The sequence below is a fragment of the Hyperolius riggenbachi genome, chromosome 5, assembly GCF_040937935.1.
Source record: "Hyperolius riggenbachi isolate aHypRig1 chromosome 5, aHypRig1.pri, whole genome shotgun sequence".
NCBI lineage: Eukaryota > Metazoa > Chordata > Amphibia > Anura > Hyperoliidae > Hyperolius > Hyperolius riggenbachi.
The window spans coordinates 134571427-134599260 of record NC_090650.1 but is presented as its reverse complement, the minus strand read 5'-3'; the positions used below and the strand labels follow the sequence as shown (position 1 = coordinate 134599260).

General features: G+C 40.9%; 1 protein-coding gene across 1 annotated transcript in view; it reads right to left on the bottom strand.

Moving 5' to 3' along the window:
* The window catches only part of ACAD11 (acyl-CoA dehydrogenase family member 11), a 119092-nt gene that overhangs the window by 69498 nt on the left and 21760 nt on the right, over positions 1–27834 (bottom strand). Inside the window, exons 5-10 of the mRNA XM_068236279.1 lie at positions 26833–26997; positions 24138–24282; positions 19730–19851; positions 18007–18113; positions 9847–9967; positions 4387–4464 (exon numbers count right to left, since the gene is read on the bottom strand). Of these exons, the coding sequence (XP_068092380.1) occupies positions 4387–4464; positions 9847–9967; positions 18007–18113; positions 19730–19851; positions 24138–24282; positions 26833–26997 (738 nt within the window). The remainder of the gene's footprint in view (positions 1–4386; positions 4465–9846; positions 9968–18006; positions 18114–19729; positions 19852–24137; positions 24283–26832; positions 26998–27834) is intronic.

Below are 27834 nucleotides of genomic sequence, written 5' to 3'. Positions count from 1 at the left end.
TAAATTCTTTATTTGTAGAAAATTATTATTACATATAAACACTTCAAACCATACATTCCATATTATATTACATTACTTATTGCATTTAATAAAAACCCCGCAACAGTGGTGGGTTATTACCCTCTCATCTCCCCCTCCAATCCACTTCCCCACATCATACAATATAGCTTAGGGGCTACTCCCGTTGCCTCCTTTAGTACTTTATATAGCTAATTCTACTGCAGATTTTTTTTTTCCCTTTTCTTCCTTTCTTTCCCCACGTCTCAGTCACACTCATCTACTTTCCTTTCTCACATCCTTTCTAATTAGATCATCACACATCTACCTCCACACTCATCCCATTCTAGGGCAGGGAGGAGGGGAGGGGAAGGGCCACAAGCGGAGACCCCCAGATCTCGATTTCATGTTTCATCTCTAATTAATTTGTTTATCATCTGTTAGTCCCTTATGAATGCCCCCTCTCCTAATTCTGTTCGTTATCACTCAATATATTCCTATAACTTTCAGTTTCTGTAAATTCTTCCCATTTCTTCCACGTCAGTTTAAACTGCTCTTCCTCCCCTCTGTTTTCCTGCACCAGCCGTTCCATATTATATACATGGGTTACTTCCTTCAGCCATTCCCCCACTGTTGGAATATGCGTTGTTTTCCACCATCTCGCTATCATTATCCTCGCAGCATTTATTAAATGTATCGTTACCGATTTCTTATATTTCTTTCTGCTCAATGAATTAGCATGTAGGAGGAAGAACCCCGGATCTTCCGGCATCTCACATCCCTCTATCTTCTCAATTAGTCCTCTCACTTCCTTCCAGTAAGTTTCAATGTCCTCACAGTTCCAGAATATATGCATTAAGGTTCCTCTTTCCCTGCCGCATCTCCAGCATCCCGCGTCGGCCCCCGCAAATATCCTACTCAGTCTACTAGGCGTGTAATACCATCTACTCACCAGTTTCACTCCCGATTCCTGGATCCTAGTAGAAACTGAGCTCCTATGCATATAATACAGGATATTATTCCATTCCGTTTCTGTAAACTCCCTCTGCATATCCCTTTGCCACTTAGTTCTCCAATTGCCTGTTAACTCTTGTCTTCTATTTAGCCAGCCATATATTTTAGAAAGGGAGCCCCCAGTACTTCCCTCTCCTACACACATCTTCTCTAACGGTGTAAGCTCTTTTGAAAATTCCTCCTTTGTGCCCTGTGTCCTCAAAAATGATCTAAATTGCAGGAGGCTCCACATTTCCCCTGTCCTATTCTGTATATTTTCAAAGAACTTTACTGGAGGTTCCCACTCGCCTTCTCTCACCAACATTCCTGCCCTTAATGGCTGTGTTCCCCTCCAGGTCAGGTAAGCATTCTTTTGGAATCCCTGTATAAATTCTGGGTTATCCAGAATCGGGAGGAGTAGAGAGGGCCCGTTAGACAGCTGGATTTTCTGCCTATATAGAAACAAGCTTTTTAATGCATTATCCAAGAAACTTCCCGCTGGGTGTGTAATACTCACCCTCTTTTTCATCCATGGTAGCCCTATCAAGGGTATATTTACTAAATGCTGTTCCATTTCAATCCAAATTTTTTCCTTTTTATTCCTATGCCAATCCACAATCCTATTTATGGAAGCTGCCACATGGTACAGCTGGGGGTTCGGGACAGAAAGCCCCCCCGTCTCTTTAGTCTGGGTTATCAGATTATATTTTATGCGTGGTGGCTTAGAGTACCAATTAAATCTCAAAAATTCCTTTCTTAACAGGGTAAAAAAAGAAGTAGGTACTGCCATTGGAAGTGCCTGAAAGATATATATTAATCTTGGCATGATGTTCATTTTTAGGATACTGATTCTTCCGAACCATGAAAATTCCGGTCTATTCCATTTACTCAGATCACTCCTCACCTCTCGAGCTATGGTCTTATAGTTACTTTTATATAATGTTTGTATATCTGGTGATATATTTATCCCTAAATATTTTAGTGTAGGTGATACCCATTTAATCGGAAAATTTTCTTTTTTTTTTTAATGCTTTTTCTCCGTGTGTACAAGCTTTAAAAAAATGGACTTGTCAGGCTAGTTTCATCGTGTTTTCCTCCTGTAAATGGTGCATGCCCAGTAGAGACTAAGATGCTTGTACACTGCTTTGTCTCCGTACCTGAGCATTTTGTTCACCTAGGCAATCCTTGTACAGGGCCTTATTCATGCATTCCCCATCCAGATGTGCTCATCCATGGTCAGGAATGCAGCCGTAAAAACCTATCAAATTCATGCCAAGTTGAATAGGTTTATAAGGTCCCTGAGCTGGATGGGTGGGCTACCAGTGGATCCTGGAAACGTCTGAACCATCCAGAGGCTTCCTACTATTGAGGTACTGTAAGTATGTAACTTTTTTCTGAATCAGGTGTACTTCAACATGCCAAACTCCACTAATTCAGAGAGGGAATTCATTTTAGACAATAAAATCCTGTAGTTGCTGGTTAATTCACAGGATGCCAGCTACTGTTTTGATAGGCTTCATTCTTTTCTCTTTTGCAATGAAAATTTGCATATTAAGAAATTTTTTTTTGCTCATCGCTATGATAAGAAAGTGATCACTCAGCCTCCAGTAACGCAACCTTGGATGTGGCAGTGATCAGTCTGCATCCTAAAAACACAGTAAAAAAAGCTTCACACTTACCATCGGATTGAACATGAATGGTTATAGTGGATCGGATGTGGGATCTGTTGTGTCCGTCCACATTCATTAGCATCCATTGTATCGGACACATCATTGCTATCTTTGACATGTCTGTGTTCTGGTTGGTATGCAAAAAAAGTTGTCAAGGCTGGACTTGCATTGCAGAAAACAGTCCATTGTTGCATGTATGTACCTACCTAGATATGTACCTAGACTAAAGGTGGCCATACACTGGCCCGATTCGCGGACGTTTCGACAGCAGATTCGATCCTGGGATCGAATCTGCTGCCAATCGTTCGCGCTAAACGCAGCTGCTGATCTGATTTCCTCCCGAAATCGGATCGGCCCGTCGATCGCGCCGTGCGGGAAATTACCCTCGATCGCCCACGGGTAGGGAGCGCGTCGCTAGCGGCAGCCGATCCGATCAGGTATACATTACCTGACGCTGGCTCCCGGGCGTCTTCTCCGCATCTTCTCCGTATCTTCTCCACGCTGCACCCGCTCCATCCCGGCGATTACTGTCACTGCAGTGACCAGGAAGTTCAAATAGAGGGCGCTCTATTTGAACTTCCTGGTCACGGAGTGACACAGGAAGCGCCGGGATGGAGCGGGTGCAGCGTGGAGAAGATGCTCGGGAGCCAGCGTCAGGTAATGTATGCGCGGAGGGGGGGGGACAGGCGGCAGCGGCGGCTCCACAGATTGTGATCGGTTTCAGGCTGAAATTGATTCACAATCTGTTTGCAGTAAAGGCAGCCATACGATCCCTCTCTGATCAGATTCGATCAGAAAGGGATCTGTCAGCTGGTCGATCTAATGGCAAATCGACCAGTGTCGATTACAGTTATTTAGCCTACTCTGCCATCTGGTCACTACACATCCTGTATTATTGAAGCAGTCACTGAATCACTACTAACAAAGCAACATTTCTCAGTCACCTGTTGTTGCACAAAATGAATAAAAGTGTGTGTTAAAGCGGTTTGAAACTCTGACAAAATTTTCAACAAAAATGTGTTTTTCTACTTTTTATAACCCGTACAATTATCATATTTGCTTTTGTGCACAAGTATTAATATTCATTTAGATATTATAACTTCCCAAAGTTCAGTTAATTTACTTTGAAAGCTGCTGGTGCATTTAAATTTATAACTGTTGTCATTCTGTTTTAAAAGCTGCCAGCAGTTATTTCTTATCTGTTTTTCACTTCAGCACTCATCAGCTGAAGTCCTGCACAGCCAGAGAATGTTTACATAAATGTATCAAGTAAAGAATGTGTACACAAGATAAGATTATAAGCAGTTTGGATGCGGGTTCTCCCTGCAGAAGAAAGAGTCAGCCCTGTGATGTAACCCTTTGAATGCGGTTTTACTAAAAAAAACATTGTGTTGGTATATTGTATGCTGTAAATAATCTTTTAGAGCAAAGAAGAAATTCTGGGTTATATTTCGCTTTAAGTATAACTGTCAATATACCATCTGCATGTTCTTTCTTTGAGTTTGTGTAAAGATCAGGTGCCAGTCTAAAACCCCTCAAGAATATATATAAAGTCTGAACAACTCTCTTGCAGTTTATGATAAAGATACAGATCTGCATTACATAAATTGCTAGTTATTAATTTTTTTCTTGCAAAAAAGTAAAAATAAATAAAAGCCTGTTAGTATTTTATTTTTTATCAAACAGTTGTGTAGTACTCTGTTATGCAAATTGGTTGGTGCTGTACCTTGAGTTTTTCCATCACTGGAGGTTTTGTCCACCTCACAGGGGAATTTTCATGTTTAGTATAGTACTCCAAAACCTCCTAAAAGAGAAAAGAAACCAGAATTTGCTAAATAAACATGTAATGTTTTATAAAGAAAACAATACAATACAATGATATTAGTAAGGCGCTTTTCTCCCACAGGCCTGTATGTCTCAATACAGGGTTGCAGGTTGGACAATGTTACAGAGGAAATAGTTGGGTGTTCATAACTGCCAGACTAAACAGGTGGTATTTCAGTTTGGACTTAAAGGGAACCTGTACTGAGTAAAATTATTTAAAATAAAACACATGAGTTAACTTCAAATGAACATTAAATAGTTACCTTGCCATCAGTTCCTCTCAGAAGCTCACCATTTTCATCTGTCAATGATCCCTTCCAGTTCTGACATTTTGTCAGAACAGAAATCTATCAGTTGCTGTCAGTTATATATCAGTTGCTGTCAGTTATAGCTGAGTGGACAACTGATATGGCCGGTAATGTCCATGTTTCCCTATGGCTCAAGTGGGCGATGTTACAGTTTAACAGTGTGCTGACCAGAAAGCTGTTATGGGGTAATGGCCATTTTCAAAATGGAGGACGGAGAATTCCCTTGATCACAGTGGACAAACAGGAAGCAGGAGAGGAGAAAGAGATGATGAGTAGACTACACAGGAGGTAAGCATGACGTGTGTATGTTTATTTTGACTTTTAATTTTCAGTTCAGGTTTCCTTTAAAAGAGAAACTCCGACCAAGAATTAAACTTAATCCCAATCAGTAGCTGATACCCCCTTTTACATGAGAAATCTATTCCTTTTCACAAACAGACCATCAGGGGGCGCTGTATGACTGATATTGTGGTGAAACCCCTCCCACAGGAAGCTCTGAGTACCGAGGTACTTCTGGCAGTTTCCTGTCTGTGAACCTTGTTGCCTTGTGGGAAATAGCCGTTTACAGCTGTTTCCAACTGCCCAAACAGCATACAGCAGCTACATCACTTGCCAGCAGTAAAATGTCACCATGTAATAAATGTCAGAATATAAATCAGGGATTTAAAATATTTTACAATGGGCAAACACTGACTAAATCATTTATATATAAGTGATGAAGTTGCAACAAATCATCCAGGTATCCACGCCCAGATTATGCATGGATGTTAAAGTCAATAAGCCGATTTTACACAGAAAGGAAGAGCCGTGCAGACAGCACCACACTACAGGAACTACCTGTGAAATTCCTGCACTGAGTGATAGTGATCTGACCAAGCAGATTATTACAAGGCAGGCAGGCCAATTAAACACTTTGAATTTTCAGCCAAAGAGTAGGAAATGTTAAAGTGTGACACTACCTAAGCACAAAGATCTGCACTGTAGCCAATTAACTGGCATTTTTAAAAAGAAAATAAAAATGGCTGCCTCCAGATTTTCCTCACTTCAAGTTTGTTTTATTACAAGAGAGTAACCAAGCAGCTCAGGGTGACCCAAACCACTAGGAATGTATAGGGGGATAAAAGAGACCAAAAAGCCCTCCTACCAATAAGCAATGCTTGGTGAAATTTGCCTTCTTAAAACAGAAGGAAAAACTTGGTTGTCCAGCTGCTGCACTAGAAAATAAAAGTAAAAATGTGGGTACCTTTATTAAGCTTTATGGGCTAATTAAACACAGTATGATACAAACTTTTCAAAATGCTAGTTATTTGTTAATTTATTATTTGTCATATAGAAGGGAGTGATCTGCATGCAACTGAAAGAAGATAATTCAATAGTGTGACCTAAAGCTGTCTCTGTTACAGATCACAGTCTGTCAAATTTACATAACAGCTTAATTGTATACATGCAAAAATGGCGCCGGGAAATTTGGACACAGGGCAAAGCCGAAAAACAGCTCACCCCGCTCCTGCAAAAGTCCCGGCAGCGTTAATTATTATTCCCCCTCCAGGCCCCCATGGACTTGGGGACAGATATAATTCAGATGCCAGCTATTGCTGGTGGCCGAATTACGCTATTTTTATAGTAATTACTGTCTGAGCGCCGCTATGGTCCTAATTCATATTATGGCCTATGGCAGCGCATGGTGCTGTGCCATTTGTGCCTGGCTCAAGCTTCCCCATCATAATAGTGATTCGATCCTCTCTGCAAAAGTATGTGCTATGCAATGTTAAAGAATAACCAATAGGAGAGTGGCCTGTGGCAGCTGTACTATGTGAAATGGGCTAAAGACATCCAGAGAAGAAACCTTGATGCTAGATTTCCCAATCCATAAAATGCCAATGTGTGACATATACCCAGCTCTGGTATGTGAAGATTTAATCTGCACATGGTTAGAGGTCTGAGGTAAACAGTGGCTCTACACTGCTCATTTCCATCCACACATAATATGTATTTAGGGCTGAGGCACCCAAATGCTTTTTCAGCAACATTTACTAGAAGATGATGATTGAGATGGCCAATGAGATTCTAATAATTCCACCTCACACAAATTTAATGCAACTTATATGCAGCTAGGAACTGGGCAAATCAAAACCCGCAAGCTTTAATGATTAGAATCTCATGGACCATTTCTAATGATAGCAATCATGAATGATAATGTCAACAAACACATATGGAAATGTAATGTATTTGAAAAACACACATTGTATACAATAGCACTGAGAAATGTTTTTAGAATAGCAGTGAAATGGACTCATCTGCTACACTAACCTTTTTTTTGTCACACTTAAAGCAAACCTGAAGTAAAACTAAACTTATGAGATAATGAATTGTATGTGTAGTAGAGCTAAGAAATAGAACATTAGTAGCAAAGAGTCTCATATTGTTTCCGGTACAGGAAGAGTTAAGAAACTTCAGTTATCAATGCAAAAGAGCTTCTCTGAGCTCTTCCACCCAACTTGGGTCAAAGATAGTGCTGTTTTCTAAAGCAGAAAACCAATGTATCAGTGCGCTCACTCAAAAACAGTCCCAAAAAGGAAGGAAGTCCTTGTTACTTAACAAGCAAACAGTTCTTCTGGGTCGCAGCGTCAGTCATCAAGCATAAGATGTAGTCCAAAAGTATTTCACCAAGACACTGCGCTCACAGATTCAATACGTCCTCATTCCATAAGTGTAGCTCGAGAGAAAGGAGACATAAAAAACATAGCATAATACTGTTTTAGATGTGTTATCCTTCCCACAACACCCAGTGCTGCAAGCAATGATCTCGTGTATGAATATCACAAAAAGGTCTCACAGGTCCTCACCATTTAGCGTGGCTGCCAAGTCACAGACAGCTATATAAGCCTTATAGTGTCACCAAACAAACAGGTGTTGCCCCTCATCAACCAAGTGACACTCCCAGAATCCCAACACCATCACACATGGACTCTCACCTACTCAAAATGCCATCCAGATTATAAGACAGCATAAGCGCTTAGGGTATTACATCAAAAGAAGGCCACTTCTTGTCAGATAGGATCCACAATTGCCTAATGAACTGAAGAGCTTCACATAGCGTAAAAAAGTACTTTAATTCTAAAAGTTTAAAATCACTGCACTCACATGTTCCAGGTAAATACAAGCATAAAACAATGTCCTCCACGCCAGCTCTGCACGTCTGTAGCTCCGCCCTACGCGTTTCGTGCATGCGCACTCATCAGGGGCTGGAGACGTGTATCAAGCAAGCGTCTTAAATATCATAAACCCCGCTACCTCATCCAATGGGCTTACCTGCCCATTCCCAAAATGGCCGCTCAGCACCTTCCGCCCTTCCATATAGATCATTTCCGCCTATCCTACGCCAGAGCGCTACGGATACCTTATAGCTCTTATGCCACATCAGAGTGGGCGGGGCTGGAAAAACGTCCTTCGCAGCTAGTGCCTCCGCACTCCACACAGAGCGCTTGCCGTCATCACGGCGTATGAGGTCCCGCCCATCTGCATCATCTGGTGGATAGTGCATCGCTGCATCCATTGGATAATGCTGCGGGTAACTTAAAGCAATGATTGGCTAAGACATACGTCTATACATTAACCCATTCTGTGTGTACTTACACTCCTCAAACCCCTGATAGCACAAATACAACAATCATATCCACATAACATTATCATATTCCCACCATAATTATACAGAGACCTACTGTTTGCATATACAGAAAGCATAAGTTAAAACACATCAGCCTGCATCATTAATTCCAACATACCATTATGCACATACATTGATTCCAATCCCGGGCATAACCATACCCATCAGAATTACAATCAATGTTGTGTGCCCTCCTCCCACAGAGACACGCCACCCCCTACTCCTAAATACGATCCTATTATTCGTATGTCCCATCCAAACCCCCCCCCCAAAAAAAACCCCAAAAATCCGCAGACCCCCCCCCCCCCCCCCCCCCTTGATCAAATCTTCATGGGATGCATGCATGCCCCATGGAGAGGCCCCATGATATTTAAGACGTTTGCTTGATACACGTCTCCAGCCCCTGATGAGTGCGCATGCACGAAACGCGTAGGGCGGAGCTACAGACGTGCAGAGCTGGCGTGGAGGACATTGTTTTATGCTTGTATTTACCTGGAACATGTGAGTGCAGTGATTTTAAACTTTTAGAATTAAAGTACTTTTTTACGCTATGTGAAGCTCTTCAGTTCATTAGGCAATTGTGGATCCTATCTGACAAGAAGTGGCCTTCTTTTGATGTAATACCCTAAGCGCTTATGCTGTCTTATAATCTGGATGGCATTTTGAGTAGGTGAGAGTCCATGTGTGATGGTGTTGGGATTCTGGGAGTGTCACTTGGTTGATGAGGGGCAACACCTGTTTGTTTGGTGACACTATAAGGCTTATATAGCTGTCTGTGACTTGGCAGCCACGCTAAATGGTGAGGACCTGTGAGACCTTTTTGTGATATTCATACACGAGATCATTGCTTGCAGCACTGGGTGTTGTGGGAAGGATAACACATCTAAAACAGTATTATGCTATGTTTTTTATGTCTCCTTTCTCCCGAGCTACACTTATGGAATGAGGACGTATTGAATCTGTGAGCGCAGTGTCTTGGTGAAATACTGTTTTCTAAAGCGCTTATACTTCAAAGAAAAAGTGAGAGATGAGAAGGTCAGAGGGTCATTAGCTCTGCTCTGTGTTACAGTTTAAAATGGAGAGTGTGGTTTGTAAACTGCAAATATGACAAAATGATGCAATGTTATAACAAAAAAACAACAAAAAAAAAGCTACATAACTGAACATAAAAATATGAGATTATTTGCTTTGCTACTGACGTTCTATTAATTATAGACAGATACTACATATACAATTAATTATATCATAAGGGTTTTTTTTTGCTTCAGTGTCACTTTAAGGGTCTATAATGTAACTATTGGCAATTTGTCTAAACTGAAAATTATGAAATGCAATTAGGATGTTTAAGATCAGCAATTTAATACACATTTTCAAGTTGACAGCCAACCTGCTGTGCTGGAAAAACGTGTTGCTCCATGAACTGCTTCACTTGGTTCAGAACTTTCTGTCCTTTGGCACTTAAAAAGAAGAGTTCTGGCGAGCCAGGTAATTTTGCTACTGTGTTCTCTCTAAAAGGTAAAAGAGATAGGTAAATTGACCAGCTGTGGTAAACTACATGTTAACCACTTTACCCCCGCGCGTACGTATTTCTCCGCCCCTTTTTCCATCCTTTAAAAACCAGGGACGGAGAAACACGTACTTTCCGCGTTCCCGACGCTGTCCGCGCTCCCGCTCGTAAACACGCCGCCCGCCGCTAGTAAAACCGCCGCCGCCCGCTCGCCCGGAGATCAATGAACGGGAAAATCCATTCCCGTTCGTTGATCTAAGCCCCACAATGACCCGCTGCTCTCCTATGGGCAGCGCGATCATTGTGAGAAGAAACTCACGTGTCCAGCCTCCTTATTCTTCCTCCAAGCTTCCGGAAGGAGGCTTGGAGGTCGCAATAAAGCAAAAAGTTACTGTGGCCATCTTGTGGCCAAATAGTAAACTACACCCTACACATTTTTCACATACAAATAAATGACTTTTACACAAAAAATTAACTCATTACCTCCCACACTCGCCATTTTTTTTTTTTTTTGTAATTAAAAAAAAATTCAAAAATTTACAATTAAAAAAAATACATAATTAGTTACCTTAGGGACTGAACTTTTTAAATATTTAAGTCAAGAGGGTATAACACTGTTACTTTATAAACTATGGGCTTGTAATTAGGGATGGACGCAAAACTGAAAAAAATGCACCTTTATTTCCAAATGAAATATTGGCGCCAAACATTGTGATAGGGACATAATTTAAACGGTTTTATAACCGGGACAAAAGGGCACATAAATTTCATGGGTTTTAATTACAGTAGCATGCATTATTTAAAAACTATAATGGCCGAAAACTGAAAAATAATTTTTTTTTTCCCCACATTTTTCCTATTTTCCCATTAAAACACATTTAGAAAAAAATAATTCTTGGCATAATGTCCCACCTAAAGAAAGCCTAATTGGTGGCGGAAAAAACAAGATCTAGTTCATTTCATTGCGATAAGTAATGATAAAGTTATAGACGAATGAATGGAAGGAGCGCTGAAAGGTGAAAATTGCTCTGGTGGTCAGGGGGTAAAACCCCTCAGTGGTGAAGTGGTTAAACTACAAAATAAACAAAACAAACAAACAAACACAGAACATTTATATCGCGCTTTTCTCCTGGCGGACTAAAAGCGCCAGAGCTGCAGCCACTAGGACGCGCTCTACAGGCAGTAGCAGTGTTAGGGAGTCTTGCCCAAGGTCTCCTACTGAATAGGCGCTGGCTTACTGAACAGGCAGAGCCGAGATTCGAACCCAGGTCTCCTGTGTCAGAGGCAGAGCCCTTAACCATTACACCATCCAGCCATTCCACACAATAACAGTAACTGCTCATTCCACTCACTACAGTAAAAGTTTACTACTGTAGGTGTAAAAGTTCAGCAGGGAATACAGGACTTCAGATGGGGCAACCGGACTACTAACTTCAACAGAAAGAATTATTGCATAACACAATGCACTTGTCAGAATCTCATATTAATGCAGAGAACTGATCATCCCTCTTGCCCACATCGTATACAAAAGTTAAATGGTTTGCAGATAAATTGAGTGAATTTCAAGATCCGTGAGTACGGGCAAAATCAAAATGAGATTGTGTACTTTTCAATGTTATTATTGGAAGGGAACTGTTTATTTCTACAAGGTTAAAAATGAGATAGTATTGAAGAGATGTTCACATGTTATGCAATATTGTTGTGTTAGTAAGATTAACCATCTAAGGTCAAGATATGCACTGCTTAGCTAAGTCTATTTTATACGCAAGCTGTTAATCATATAGTGTTCACGCATATCTAATAAGCTGATCAATAAAATACACTTTATTTTAGATTGTATAAAAACAGTTAGGCCATAAGCCTTGTGTCGGCCATTATCAATTATAACCACAGGGGGCATCTCTTGTGCCTGCTACTACCACTTACAACCATAAGGGGCATCTAGATATCCCTATCTAAAAATAAAGGTTGAGGTAATGTTATAAAAAGAACATGACTTCATGTAAAATCCCCTACCCCGACGCCATATTGGAAAAATCACAATAAAAAGGCCTGGCAGCTAGCACATTGGAGCATCAAGCCTGAAACTCTACTGAGACGATTGAGGCCTAGCAAGAGACTACCTTCCATTGTGATTCTGAAACCCAAGAGAGGTAATATGCAATTGTTCTTGGTGAATTCTTTGACAATTAGTCTATGCAAAAGTTAAAGACTTGTCTTTTTAAACTTCAGCAGTTTTTTAAGTTTTTAGATAACTTTTTTCTATGCTATAAGTTTTACTATTCAAACGCAATTGCAAGCTTAGAAGCAATTAACAAGCTTGAAGGATTAAGATATATCTACTTAAGTTCTTTATATAAGAATAGAACTTCATATAATCATTTTTAAGGATAAAGCTATATTGTGTGTACCATACACTGTTCAATCTCGAGACAATAATAATCGATGAAGGATAAAAGCTACAGCAGAATATTTGCTATATTGAAATGGACTCTTTTAACTAAAGGAACTTTGAAAATGTATTTTTTGGATGAAAATGTATTTTTTGGATGAATTGACAACAACTGGAGAAATGTATATTCCTGTATATAAATGCTTTATCTATTTTTCTTAAGATAATTTTATAAAATTCAACAGCTGAGTGTTGCGTTTTTCTTTCAGAGGTAAAACTGTTAACCTATAAATATTCTGTTTATAGTGAGCACGCACCCACTTCTGTCTAATTTTGGTTATGACGCTTTAAAGGCTGGTCCTTTACTGAGTTGGTAATCATTTTAAGCAGATATCGATCAGATATTTGACACACTGACTTGTAACCAGTTGTCTCCTTGTTTTCCACTTAAGGTAGAAGTCCAAGTAGAATACAGGGCTTATAGAGCTAGCTACCATTCTCTGTACTGATAGTTTAGGCAGAAGGATGTAACAAAGCTGCTATACAGCAATGTTTTATTTGGTCTAATTTGTATATATATATATATATAATCCCATCTTCACTGTTCCTCAGAATTTACAATCAAATACAGAGTACACTCTACAGTATATAGCTTTACATTTTACTCTGTATCTGAATGTCAATACTGAAAATAGATAGATTTTCAAAGCTGGGGTGTTGTTAGGTGCAACTGTTCATAATTGCCTCGTGCAAAAATCGAGGGTCTGTACAGCTGTCCCACAATGCTGTTTTACAACCCGAATAAAGGATCACTAAAATGTCAAACACAGAATGACCACTACTGTTTTGTGTTGTTCACCACTGCTTGGCGCCTCCTCCCCTCTACATAGAGCAGAAGATGATGCTTGGAGATAGCTGCATTATGTATTTGTACAAGCTTTGCCCTTTTAATCACAACTCAAGGTTTTTGGACATGAGTCTCACATCCAGTTTAGAGCTCCTGTAGGTTCCTGGACGTCAGACTCATGTCCTGTGCTCAAAGCCGCTTCTGCACGTTCTTGTGCATGCAAGTGCACCCCAATCGACCATGCATCTGTTTAAAAGCAAGCAATCATTCATTAAAAGTTTTTTTCCTTAAAAAAAAAAAAAAAAAAATTTAAAAAAAGGGTTGTTAAAGTGACAGTGTCGCTCACAAAATTTTTTTATTTTTAAGCCTAGGGCACCACAAAGCTACACAAAGCAAGGGGCAGGTTGTGGACAGCAGGCTGAAAGTGGCAGTTAAGCTTTTGAACTTTCGTAGTGGTCGGCCATGTGCCCAACCGCGGTATACCTTATGCCGGCTTTGCCTGTGCTTGCACACATTAGGACTTTTCACATGACTTCTCACAGCGCAAACCAGAGCAGCAGCACAGAGAGATGTACTGGCAGGCACAGCTTGTGATGCTGGCTGTGCCGAGTGGTGCCGCCCAGCCCCCTCTGCGTCTCACACAGCCTCCTCTCACTGCTGGGAGATCTTGAAAATGCAATCTGTGAGAGAAATGAACAGCACTTCTTCCATTAGAAGACTTCTGCTGATGGCCACTTGTTCAGCAGATGAATACAGCTAAGCTGACAGGTTAGTGTGCTGCCTTCACTCCATGGAAACAAAGGCAGGACAGGATCACTTTACATAGTGCAGAAGTCACTTCTTATCTCTGCACTATGAGGCAGATCCATATCACTCATGCAGAAAGGGCTGCTATCAAACTTGGTACCTGGACATTGCAGTCAGATAGCTGCAATTTAGATAAAGTGACTTGTGGGGATAGAGGCTGCTGCTGAACACTCCCTCTCAGCTTGGCTGCTTTATTGCCTATACACCTATATGATTTAAGCTGGTTCTACATTATTTGATTATATAGTCAGATAGACTATTATGCTGAGAATACACCATAAGTTTTTTTAGCAGATAGATGGTTCGATAAATAATTTCCAACATGTCCGATCTTATTTTTGATTGTTTTTCTGATCGATTTTTTATAGAAGTGAATGGAAATTGATAAGAAAGCCGATTGGAAAATTGATCAAAAATAAGATCGGACCGTAAATCGACTGAAAAAATCTAATCATGTATTCCCAGCATTATGTAGATCCTTTTCTGATTGAATCTGATCAGAGAGGGATCTATTGCCTTCCCACACACTGCACAGCAATTCCCAATGGATTTCAATCAGAAATCCTCCTAGCACTGATGCCTGCTGGCCCCACCAAGTGTACAGTGTACCCAACCCAGCCCTCCCCCACCCATGCCTGTTCTTGGAATTTCAAAGTCTCGTCTCGCCGCTGGCTTCAGACTTCAGAGATACCATGGGCACCTGTTCCACGTGAACACCAGGAGTCTCGCTGGCATAGAGAGGAGACTATAAAACACTAGGCACAGGCTTGGGGGGACACTTTACACTTGGGGGGACACCGCATTACTGCACGCAACTGAGCCCTTGTAACTAGCCATTCCTGATGGATCCATTCAACTGAATTTGGCCACAAATCAATTGAAAGAATAATCATCGGCATTCATGTTGCGGCACTGAATATCTTACAATTCAATAACTTTATCGAATTGGAAGGTCATCAGGTGATAATGTGTTGTCTAGGCACCCCTTACCCTTATAGATTGCCACCCGATATGGCAAAGCACTTGATTCCTCTCTGATCGGAATCAATTCTTATCACACACAGCACAGAGATTTTCAACAAATTCAAGCAGGGAATCTATTGAAAACCAATCAAACTGCAGCGTTGCAATGTTCAATGCAGTACAACACTATGGGCTGCTGGTCGACCACCACACCTACCTTTGATCAATGTAAATCTTCCATCTGGTCAAATTAATACTTTCAACCAATTTGATGTCAAAATCATTAAGACATTGATTAACACAAGGAATCGTCTTGGAAACTGATTCCCTGCAGATTTGAGGGGAGTGTGACGTCACCCTACAATTCCTGTTCCCTTTGCCGCAGCTTACCATTCAGCCTCAGACCCTGAGGGAATTCTGAAGGCATTCAGCACTGCAGGCAAAGTAACCCTTTGGATTGGTTGGTGAGTCCACACACAATACAATTTTGATTGTATGTACAATCTGCGATCTCCTTAAAGGTACATACACACACGTCGGATTTTTCCGAATGACCGATTGTTTGGACGTCAAATCGTGTGTACAAGTGGACGTTCAGTTGATAAGACTGGATTTGACCGATCTGCCAAGTGGATCCGTCAAAAGCAGTCTTATCAGCTGAACGAACGTTTGTAAACACGCCCGATTTGACGTCCAAACGACCGGTTCTTCAGACGTCCAAACGACTGGTTCTTCAGACGTCCAAACGACCGGTCGTTTGGGAAAATCCGACGTGTGTACACACCTATAGAGAACAGTTAGCTGCCACCAATTTGCATTAGCATGCAAATATGTAAATCTAACTCTAACTTGTCTAATAAGGAAAAGGGTTATTTCAGCAACCTGTCTAGAGATAGCAAAATATAACAATATCAATAAAAATGGTTATGGTAACGGTTTCTTCAGAAAAGCTGGGACTCTTTGCAGATATATTGAGAACAAGTACTTAGATAAATGATTTTGAATTGTTTATTTTATAATGCATAAAACTGAATACAGAAAATGTAAAAAAAAAAAAAAAAAAATAATTACCGTGACCTTTGGAATTGCAAGTTCAAAACAGAAGATATAATAGTCCATAAAAAGCCCAGAACCTGGACGGTATATGGATAGACAAAGCAAGGACTCTCGACAGCCTTTGTGTCCACATATTTAACCCTCTGTTTGCTAGGGGTGGATTTTGTAAGGAGAGATGATCCTCCAACCCTAGCAATCTGACCTCAGGCTGAGACCAGCCCCCTGCCTTAGGGAGAGAGTTTTGGAATTTTCGCAGATTATGCCACAACTCTATGGATATCCGGCATATGATATAAAAACAAACATTTTAGGCTCTGTCATAATGCTCTGAAGCCATAGGTACCAATCGTGCTTGTTTTACCAGCTTCCCTGTCTAGGGAATTGATATTTCAGGCTGTAAAGCTAGAAGAATCATTCATCTCTCAGGCCTGGTGCACACCAAAAACCGCTAGCAGATCCGCAAAATGCTAGCAGATTTTGAAACGCTTTTTCTTCTTTTTCTGCAGCGTTTCAGCTAGCATTTTGCGGTTTTGTGAAGCGTTTTTGGTGTAGTAGATTTCATGTATTGTTACTGTAAAGCTGTTACTGAACAGCTACTGTAACAAAAAACGCCTGGCAAACCGCTCTGAAGTGCCGTTTTTCAGAGCGGTTTGCGTTTTTCCTATACTTAACATTGAGGCAGAAACGCATCCGCAATCCAAAATCTGCAGCAGCCCGGGAGTATGCGTTTCTGCAAAACGCCTCCCGCACTGGTGTGCACCAGCCCATTGAAATACATTATCCTAGCGGATCCGCACCCGCAAGCGGATCGCAAACCGCAGCGGAAACGCTCTGGTGTGCACTAGGCCATAAAGGGAACCAGAGAGGAATTGAAGAAAAAAAAAGAAAAAGGTTTTATACATACCTGGGGCTTCTTCCAGCCCCATAAACCTGGATCGCTCCCACGCCGCCATCCTCCGTTTTCTGGATCGGCGGTACCGGGTCCCGTCACTTCCGGCGGACGCGTCCAATTGTCCTCATCACAGCGGCTCCCTCCATACCCGTACGCATGAGGCTGCGCAGTAGGCAGCCGCATGCGTACTGGTATGCTGGGAGCCCCTGTGATGCGGACAATTGTCCTCGTGCTGCCGCCGACTGGCCAGTCGGCCGAAACTACGGGACCCGGTACCGACGTATACAGGAAGAGGAGGAGGGTGGCGTGGGAGCGATCCGTGCATATGGGGCTGGAGGAAGCCCCAGGTATGTATAGGATCTTTTACCTGGGGCCTCTGGTTCCCTTTAAAAGGTGTATTAACCTTGGCGTATTAAGCACTGTGGACCGCGAATGGCTGCGCCCAAGCGGTTCCTAAATATTCCCCAAATTATGACATCATGAAGAATTATGTATAACATAGTTAAATCAGAGGACAATGGATTCCATCTTCCCCTGACAGGAAATGTGGAGGAATGTAGCTTTCCACAGTTAGGGATTTACAACCGGTGATCTGGTTTCTGGTTCCCTTTGAGGTAGACCCAAAATGTAGGGGGAGTAATTGCATGGAGAAACCAGACCCATTGAAAAGAAGTAATGACATTATGGCCCTCTCTCTCCCAGCACAAATGTAAACAGTAACTTCCTATAGAGAGAGTGACTGGTCCGTGACAATAACACTTTTTTATGTCAAATGAAAACTAAAGGGTTATGCCAAATCATACCTTTTTGTGCATATTTTTATGCGATGGCACTGGTGAATCCGTCATGGGGGTGCTTGTTAAAAAGTAGAAATTCAGCCCTGGTTACCAGTATTCCATGCATTACTATAATACATGTGCTACCCTGATAATGCAGGTTGTAGTGGTTAATTTGCAGTGTGCTGCCTGTGCACAGCAAAATTACCCTTGTTTCGTGTATCAGGCCCCAGATACTGATTTGTTTAAAGTGCAAAAAGAAAAAAAAGTCTTCCTACACCATGAAACAAATATTTGTTGTAATTACCGTGTAGTTAACCGGAGTCCATTTTCAGCCAGAGGTTTAACCATATCACCATATATGCTGGCATTCTCCCCACTAGAATTTCCAAGCAGAAACCTTGCATGGATACCCTGAAAGGGTAAAGCAAAATATCTTGATTATACGCCATAAATAGCAATGCCAGTCTTATGTAAGAACATTATGGCCCATATGCAATTCACTTTTTCTCCTGAGTTATCTCCTAGGAGATCTCTTTCAAATAACTTGTAAGCATTTTACAATTGAAAAAGCACCCAAAAGCCGGTGAAAAGGAACTATCAAAATTATTTTGAGTATTCTCTTGCTTGCTAGTGGTTTAAAAGGCTTGTGAAAATATTACCGAGGAGAAAAAGTGAATTGCATAGCGGCCTATGAGGGTTAGTATTTGGTTTTCTTGTATTTCTGGCTATAGTCAAGTAAGCAATATATGATTGTCTAAAATCGGAAACTGGCTTTTGCATAAAGATTTACAAAACAACTGCAAACAGCAAATACAATTAGTGAGTTGCCAATGCTAACAAGCAGACATTGCATCTTTTGTTTCAAACAAATTCTAATTTGCACCATGAAAAGCTCTGAGTATTGCACTTAAATCTTCTATACATCATTCAGGTTTTTCTGTCCTTGCTGTGTGGGCTTGTTGTTACACTATCTTCCCATATTGCGATGCTGCGAGATGCTGCTTCCCTGAGCCTATGAAATTGTGACTAGTTATACTGTTACCCAGAAATTATCATAAATGATTGTTTCAGGGGAACAAAAATGTAGCTTTAAACAGTAGTATCCATAAAAGCCCCAATTTATTAGTTCCATAAAAGCTCCACCAATACTTGCATACCGTATTTTCCGGCGTATAGGACGACTCCCCAACCTTTCAAGTTAAAATAAAGAATTTAGGATATACTCACCATATAAGACTATCCCTCTTCTAACGCACACCAAATAAAAATTATAAAAAAAATAAAATCATATACTGGTGGTGCTATGGATGAACAGATATTGGTGCTGTACTGTATGTGGTACCCAGTATATAACAGTATATAGGCGACTGACTGGTTGGATTGGTCAACTCTCCCTCTCCCTAAGTGTCAGCTCTATTGGTCAGCTCTCCCTGTCTCCCTGTTTATCAGAGCGGTATGGAAGAATACATTGCACTGTGCCCATAAAACACGCCTCTTTCACCCGTCTGGCCCACCCTTGTATCCTATTTACCTCATCTGCCTCCCAGATCTCGCACATGTGCGCCTGCGCCACTTCACTACAGTCCTCAGCAGCAAGATCTGAGTGGCGATAACAGGATAGGGTGGGCCAGACAGGTGGAAGAAGCTCCCCCTAGCATATGCGGCGGCCGAATCTCCAGCACCCGGTAATTAAACATCAGCATGTCGCGTCTGAGCATCGCGTATCACCCGGCATCAATGACACCCGGCGTATAAGACGACCCTCGACTTTTCAGAAGATTTTCAAGGTTCAAAAAGTAGTCTTATATGCCAGAATATACAGTATATAAAAGACATTGAACCATAACAAGCAGTTTTTAGTTTCGTACTACAGGAAAAATGACATCTAAATGCATGTTAACTTGATAATCTTGTCATAAAGCATAAGGCTGCAAGATGTGCAGCTGCTTGACTCTGCTATTCTGGAAAGAGGATGATGTAAGGACCCATGAAATTAGGTTTATATAAGCTTTACAGATCTTTACTACCTGCAGTATTCCAGCAAGCTTAAAGAAGGTAAGTGCAAGAAAAAAGTTCCAGTCTTGCACGGGTGACGCCACACCTCGACATCGGCTATAAATACTCATTAAGTCCTCAAAGGCCGGAATTCCTAATAAAGAAATAGAACACGTAGACGTTTAGGTTTAAAACATATGTTTAGGGTTGGATTACATTCACTTGTCACTTCTCATTCAACAGTTTATGTTATAAGCATGGCCTGGATTAATAACCAGCCTGTAAAGTAACTGTGGCCATCATTCCACTTACCTATAAACTACATTTAAACATCTAAAACATCTGTTACTACATAGCCGCTACCAGGATTGTACTAAAGCACAATACCAAAGAAAAATAATTCAATGACGTAAAAGCCTTTTATTGTATTACAGTTAAAAAAGCTACAAATGTATACAATGTATGATACACACGGTAACAAAGTTTTTAGCAATCTTCGGAACTTACATATTATACCATCTACCAAATTTGACTGCCCCTTGTTTAAAAGATATTTACTCCCCTTTGAAATGCCTACATATCTTTAGAAAGACAAAAGTCTTGTCTTTCATTTGCACTATTCCTTACATCCGTACAATGCATCGTTCCTGAGGAAGAGGGTGTCCACTGCCCCTGGCTGCCACAACACTAACCTGGCAACCCGATTTTACAGCCTGAAGCCCAGCGAGGGTTCTGGTGTGCAGTGTCTACTATCCAAGTGGACATAGAGTTAGAATAAAAAGATGTTCGAGCAAAGAGTGGACCGAGCCTGCAGCCCAGCGAGCAGGCAAGGGGGCAATGATTCTAGTAAAGCATGGAATACCACTTTAAAAGGAGTGGTGAACCCTCATTCAACACCCAGGAATGATGCATTACACTGACATGGGACATAGTGCAAATGAAAGCCAAGACTCTTGCCTTTCTAACAATACATGGATTCATAAAGAGAAGTAAACATCTTTCAAGCAGAGGGCAGTCAACATTGGTAGGTGGTATAATATGCAAGAAACCAAATTACTAATTTTTATTCTTTATCTCAATATACTTTTCTAGATATGGCAGATAATTTAAAGCAGGGTTAATGCAGCCAGGACAACATACACAGTGTGGTGATCATACCACACCACAACTCTTCCTTTGCAAACTCTGTGTAACTCATCGGCAGACACACCCAGTTAGGAATGATTGATCAACTGTCAGAGTACATTAAGTGCTAACTGGCTCTCACACACTCTCGGCGGACTATGCCACTGTGGCATTGTGATCTAAGGAAGTTGTTTGAAACAGCAAAATGAGAGGTGTCTACATTGTAGGCTTGCAAGGGCAGGGACCTACCACTTGTGTTTCCTGTTTCTGTTGTACTTTATGCAATGAATATGAGGGATGTGTGTTGAACTGCTCATGTATCCAACCTTCCCACTATTGTCTGTTTTATACTACAGAAGATGTTTGCGCTATATAAATAAACACTGTACATAATTAATTATTATTATTATTATTATTATGTGGCTTGCATAATGCAAGTTACTGCTTGATTAGTGCTCACCACCTCAGCCAGTAACGCATCTTATTACAAGTTTGCTTCTTGTAAACAAGAATTATGTAGTTTGCATAACTGCCGATAAACTTTGGCATTACTTGTAATTGGTTGGCACAAGGCATAAATCCTTGCCTTAAGACTGGAATACATTTTTGCCTTGCAAGAATCCCTTTACAAACATTAGGAAGTTTTTGACTCAATAAAACTTACATTTTACATTTCTCGCCTTATTTTGTAATTTGTTGATTGTTGTAAGGCAAATTTATTAATCGAAAACATTTTGCGAATAAACTCCAGTGTAACTACAAATATGGCAACTGTTTGTTTAAACACCATGGAATGTTTTGAAACTATTGAGTGCAATTTTTTACATGCTACTTAACCTCCTGAGCGGTCTGGACGAGCTCAGCTCGTCCATCACCGCCGGAGGCTGCCGCTCAGGCCCTGCTGGGCCGATTTTTATCAAATAAAGTGCAGCACACGCAGCCGGCACTTTGCCAGCCGCGTGTGCTGCCTGATCGCCGCCGCTCTGCGATGGCTGCATGAAATAGTTTTTTTTTTATTTAAAAAAACCCTCCCGCAGCCACCCTGGCGATTTAATCAGAACGCCAGGGTGGTTAAAGGAATACTATCAATACCCAAGTGTTCTAAAATGACAATGTACAAATAATGTCTAAGTAGCTTTGTAAACATTTTCCTACTTTTCATGTTAAATATCAGAGGCAAAAGCTGTAATTTATTGAGGGTAGGATTTAGCTATATTGGGACAAATCAATTGCAGAAGGGGTGTCTGCTTCAATGCACAGCCAGAGTTGCATGTCAGACTACAGAAAGCAAATATCAAACAAATCAAACTCTGAAAGCAAAAAAAGTATGAAAAGCTGTGACAATTAGTTACATTTCCTCTGCTCTCTTCAGACACTTCAGTCAGAAACACAGGACACAGAAGCTGCAGCTGTTGGGAGCTTTCTCTATGTCACACACAGAGTTACACATAGAGTTAACTGATCAAGTGTGAAGGGAATTTCCCCTATCCTCATGGCTCATTCTGCCGTCAGTTTTGGCGTCAGTAACGTTTGAAAGTATTTTTATTTTGAAACAAAGAGGTTGCTACTAAAATGTATATACTAGTACTTTGCAGCACTTCCCAAACAATTCCTGTGTCAATTGAAAAAAATATGTGAATCGATAGTATTCCTTTAATTTAGTTTCAGTTTAGGACCCAAATTCAGGACACAGTGAGAACAGCGATAAGTATCTGTTAATGGCTATGTACTGAATTATTTAGGTTACAAAGGGATACTTACCAAAGATGCTCTCTTTGACAATATCTATTTTGATGGCCATAGAGTCTTTGTCTATCAAAATGAAATCCAATCTAAAAATGTCTGTTTTAGGGTGATGTATACACTTGAATGGGTTTATGCAGATGATTAGGTCTCTTTTGGAGGATACTAAAGAATCCTTGTAGCTAGCAATGGGTATTAATACTTCTGGTAAAAACTCATGTTTTATTACGTAGTCTAAACCAGGGATTAAGGCCTCAGAGAAGGACGTGATTAGCCTCATACAACAAGAGTACCTCATGGAAATAATATCACAGTTTAGGCATCTAGGAATTAACATTAGCAAATCCCATACTATACTTGAGAATATCTCATCTCTAAATGAAAGTTTGAATAAGGGCTACTCCTTAAAGAGGAACTTTACCAAAAAATAGTAGTAGGGGGGAATATAAATCAATGCACTGCAAAGTGAGAAGTTAAAAAGTAAAAGAGAGATCAAGAAAAGATGTAATTCGTCCATGTTGTTTGTTCCTGCACGGCATCATCTACTACTGGCAGATAAGAAACAACTAGACTGCACCAACTGCCATTATCTAGAACCCCACCCACAAACAATGAGAGACAGAGGGAGATATTGGTTGCTTGACAGTTGAAAACAGCAGTTATTTCCCACAATGCAACAAGGTTCACAGAAAGGAAACTGTTATGACCATAGTCCTAACATCAAACTATAGGAAGGGTTTCAGCACAATAATAGCCAATGCAGTTGAGGGCAGGCTAGCTTTGACTGTTTTTATTTTTTCTACACTACTTAGCTTGCCAATTCAACTTTTTCATGATATGCTAATTTTTTGAGATAGTAATTTTGGGTTTTCTTGAGCTGTATGCCAAAATCATCAATATTAAAACAATAAAAGGCTTGAACTACTTCAGTTGTGTGTAATGAATCTAAAATATATGAAAGTCTAATGTTTATCAGTACATTACAGAAAATAATGAACTTTATCACAATATGCTATTTTTTTTAGAAGGACATGTATGCACATGTGTTTATCTTGTTATGCAATGCATCACTACTGGGTCACTTTAAAGAGAACCTAAAGTCACAAAAAAAAACCGAGATGAACTCACCTGGGGCTTCCCTCAGCCCCCTGCAGACGATCGGTGCCCTCGCAGCTCCGCTCCGATGTCCCAGGACCCGCCGGCGAGCACTTCCGGTTTCGCCGTCACCGGCCGACAGGCATTGGAACGCGAGTGATTGTTCGCGTTCCCAGCCTGTATATCGCCCCCTATGCTGCTATTGCGACCTCCTGGCCGCAATAGCAGCATAGGGGGCGATATACAGGCTGGGAACGCGAACAATCACTCATGTTCCCATGCCTGTCGGCCGGTGACGGCCAAACCGGAAGTGCTCGCCGGCGGGTCCAGAGGCATCGGAGCGGAGCTGCGAGGGCACCGATCGTCTGCAGGGGGCTGAGGGAAGCCCCAGGTGAGTTCATCTCGTTTTTTTTTGTGACTTTAGGTTCACTTTAAAGTGAACAGAAGGAAATGTATGCTATGGTTATCAATGCTTACCTTCAATATCATTAATGGTGTCACTAGTACGCCCAAGCAGCTTTACTTCCCGAGGCCAAAAATATGGAGAAAAGAAGTAAGCCAAGTCTGACATGGGATGGCCAATGGTGGAAAGCTCCCAATCAAGGACCGCTATCACACGAGCCTGTCAGGGATTACAGTTTACATTTTAGACATGAGAATGAAGTGAATGCTATTAGAATATTGAAGGTTTTATGTATAAAAGATGTTACAAAGGTAAAAAAAAGTTTTGTTCACAATAGTAGCCCGACAGCCTATGTTTCAAATAAATAAACACTTATTAGTGGTTGTATTGGGCAAACAAAATATTTCTATGATGAGTCTCCACTTAAAGTAAACCTGAAGTAACAAAAATGTTACAAGTTATGCATACCTGCATAATTTACAAGGTCTCCAGACACTGCCTGGCCTCTTATTTTGCCTGGCCTCCCTTCTGTGCTTTCTCTACAGCTTCCGTTCAAAGCTCTGGGAGGAGCTCAAGGGTAAAACAGGAGAGCTCTATGGTGCATTAACGTTTTATTACAGGTAAAAAGGATAAAAGATTGCACTTGTAAGAGGTAAATGCTTTTAAAGCATATCGCCCAACATCTGGGCAGTGAGGATTCCCTTCTTCCCTCTCCGACTCCCGTCGCTGTGGCCAGTAGCAGGGATGTTAGGATGGATGTCTGGATGGATCTCAGACCATTTGGGATGGGGTGGTGGGTTCCTTTTTCACAATAACCGATGTATTGCACTGTCCACGATAGGATTCCTGTGAATTTTATAAAGGAAAAACAGAGAATATTATTCTAGGCAGCTTCCATCCCGGTCACCCCTGACCTCCTCAGGGGTGACCGGGATTGAGGCTGTGTCAGGGGTGACTGGGATGGAAGCTGTCTTTAAGACAACCCAGGTCCTAAAAGAGAAGTGTTTACTAAAATTGCTGTTGCTGTTTTTACCATGCAAAATGTTTCCTCTTTCTAATCCAGCCAGCTAAAACGTGCTAAAATTCAATCAAAGCATAAGTTCTCTATGCTAACTCCCTCCTCAACAAGCCCGACGAAGGCTGCAAAGCCGAAAGCTCGCTTACTCTTATTCTTTTTAGTTAGCCAATAAATGGTATCATCTTGATTTAAAACTTCTCCCTCCTCATCCATCTCTTCTGAGGAGTCATGCTGTCTGCTCTTGTCAGAGTAGTCCTCTTCTCTTTTCCTATCAAGCTCACCCTGGACAGCACTAAACAACAAGAGCAGATGTTTTGTCTCTGCACACAGAGAGCAGATAACATACGGTAACTGCTTGGCTGGAAAGTCTGAAAAATAACTTTATTTCCTTAAAGAAGTGATTGGTGAAATGGTAGGTCACTTGGTATTTGGGCTGGATGTGGCTGGATAGTGTACTGGTTAAGGGCTCGGCTTCTGACACAGGAGACCTGGGTTGAAATCTCGGCTCTTCCTATTTCAGTAAGCCAGCACCTATTCAGTAAGGAGTGCTGGGCTAGATTACCTAACACTGCAGCTACCTACTAAGTGCACCCTTGTGGCTGCAGCTCAAGCTGTTTGAAACCGCCAGGAGAAAAGCGCAATAAAAATGTTATTTGCCTTGTCTTGTCTAATTCTACAGGATCTGAACCTTTTAGGACTATTACCTGCTCGCCTGTAACTCATTAGACAGATGAAGCACCACCCCATCCACCAGCAAGACAGCCATGGCCATTTTTCAGACTTTTGAAAGGAAAAAAACAAAAAAACGTTTTTCCAGGGGAGTGATGGGGAAAGGACGGTCACCTGTCTAGCGAATTACAGTCAAGCCGAACAAGTGACACCCCTGCTAACCTAGAAATAAAAAAAACATATATATAAGTAGATAAATACTAGTCCTACTTACATAACAGATGTATTGCACTGTCCACATTGTGATTCCTGTGAATTTTATAAAGGAAAAGCTGGACAGTATCCATCTTGGTTAACTTTGAATGAAGCTAATCCTGACATCATTTCTCACTCTTTTTTTCTCCTTGCTAATTGTGTACTCGTTAACTGCCCTCCTCCCAGAGTCTTCAGACACTCCATCTGAGGCCTATACTAGGAAGTGCAGCCTTATATCATTAGAAGTAAAGGAAAATAAAAGGAAGAGGAGTAATATATATAGATAAAAAGACAACCCAGCATGCAACTGATTTGCCAGCTGATGGCAATGGCAATTAAAGGGCCAGTGCGCCTAAGTTATATGAGAATTCCAAACCATAACAGCAGAAAAAGTATTGAAAGTTTTAAATGCAGGATTAGCATCTTTATCTCGTAATACCCTGAGACCAGTTGCTGTTGAAATTTTATTTTTATGGTGATAATCCCGCTTTAACTCTAAGATTCCCTGATCCTGGCATGACAGGCTGCCTTTTACACTGGAAGTGTTCTTTAAGTATTGTGTAAATATTTTTAACATGCTCAGAAACACAAGTAGAGAATACTATATATTGTTATGCTGAGAATAGATGATGAGTTTTTTTTTTTTGGAAGATTTACTTTCCCATTGGTTTTCCGATCATGTTTCTGATTGATTTCCATTCACTTCTATGAAAATAATCAATCAGAAAAATGATTGAAATCAGATCGGACCTGTCAGAAATCATCTATTGAGCCATCAATCTACCAAAAAACTCATGGTGTATTCCCAGCATTATGTTAAACGTTACCTCTGACGGATGGAAGATGACATTGTCAATCCTGAAATCTCCATGGATAAGATATTCTTCATTGTCGTTGCTTGGCAGATTATTCATAAGCCAATCAGCCAACTGGTTCATTGGTGAAATATCGGTGTGTGCAGCCCTATCGTACTGCTTTTTCCAGGTTATCACCTGTAATGGATAGAAATATGTATAGGATTCAAACAAATACTACGCATCAATATAGGTGAAATTTTTTTTTTTTTTCATTCTGTATCCAAGAGCCTAAATACGCAAAGTTTAGTATATAAGATGTCATAATATGAATCTATGAATTTGTTTTCTGTAGGCTTCAAAATTGCTTTGGCGTGCTATCTTCAATGCCCATTATATTGTTTAGTCTATCCAGAGTTCTACGGAAAGGAGACTAAGGGATGGTTTTAAGTACCGGTAAGACTAATATTTATCTATAAACGTAGCAAGCTTGCTCTTGTTGCATCAACTTAATGAGTTGATGATAGTTTCTTATAGGTCTTCTGGAGGTGAAGAATGGCGTGTGATGCAGTAACAAAAAGTCAGGGAAGGATGATCTTTTACAATCCTGGAGATGATCGGCACCTTTATCCATCTCTACCTTTTGGGTTATTACACACACACGTACTTGTGATTCCGGGGTACCCTTTGCTTGTGCCCAGCATGCCAGTTCTCATATTATTTGTTTGCTTTTAACCTATGAGGAAATAAATAGCAGTCTGCCCTTAGCATATGTTTCCGGAGGTTACAGAAAGACCTTTATCCTGGAACCTGCAGAGAGTGACCTTTGACTGACTGATTTCACATTGCGAAGTTACAAAGTTATATTGTGGGCTGTTTCTGCCTGGCATTCCTTTATCGTTATTGTTGGCGATGGTGTGACACCTTGTATACTTAACCACTTGAGGACCACAGTCTTTCTACCCCTTAAGGACCAGAGCCTTTTTCTCCATTCAGACCACTGCAGCTTTCACGGTTTATTGCTCTATCATACAA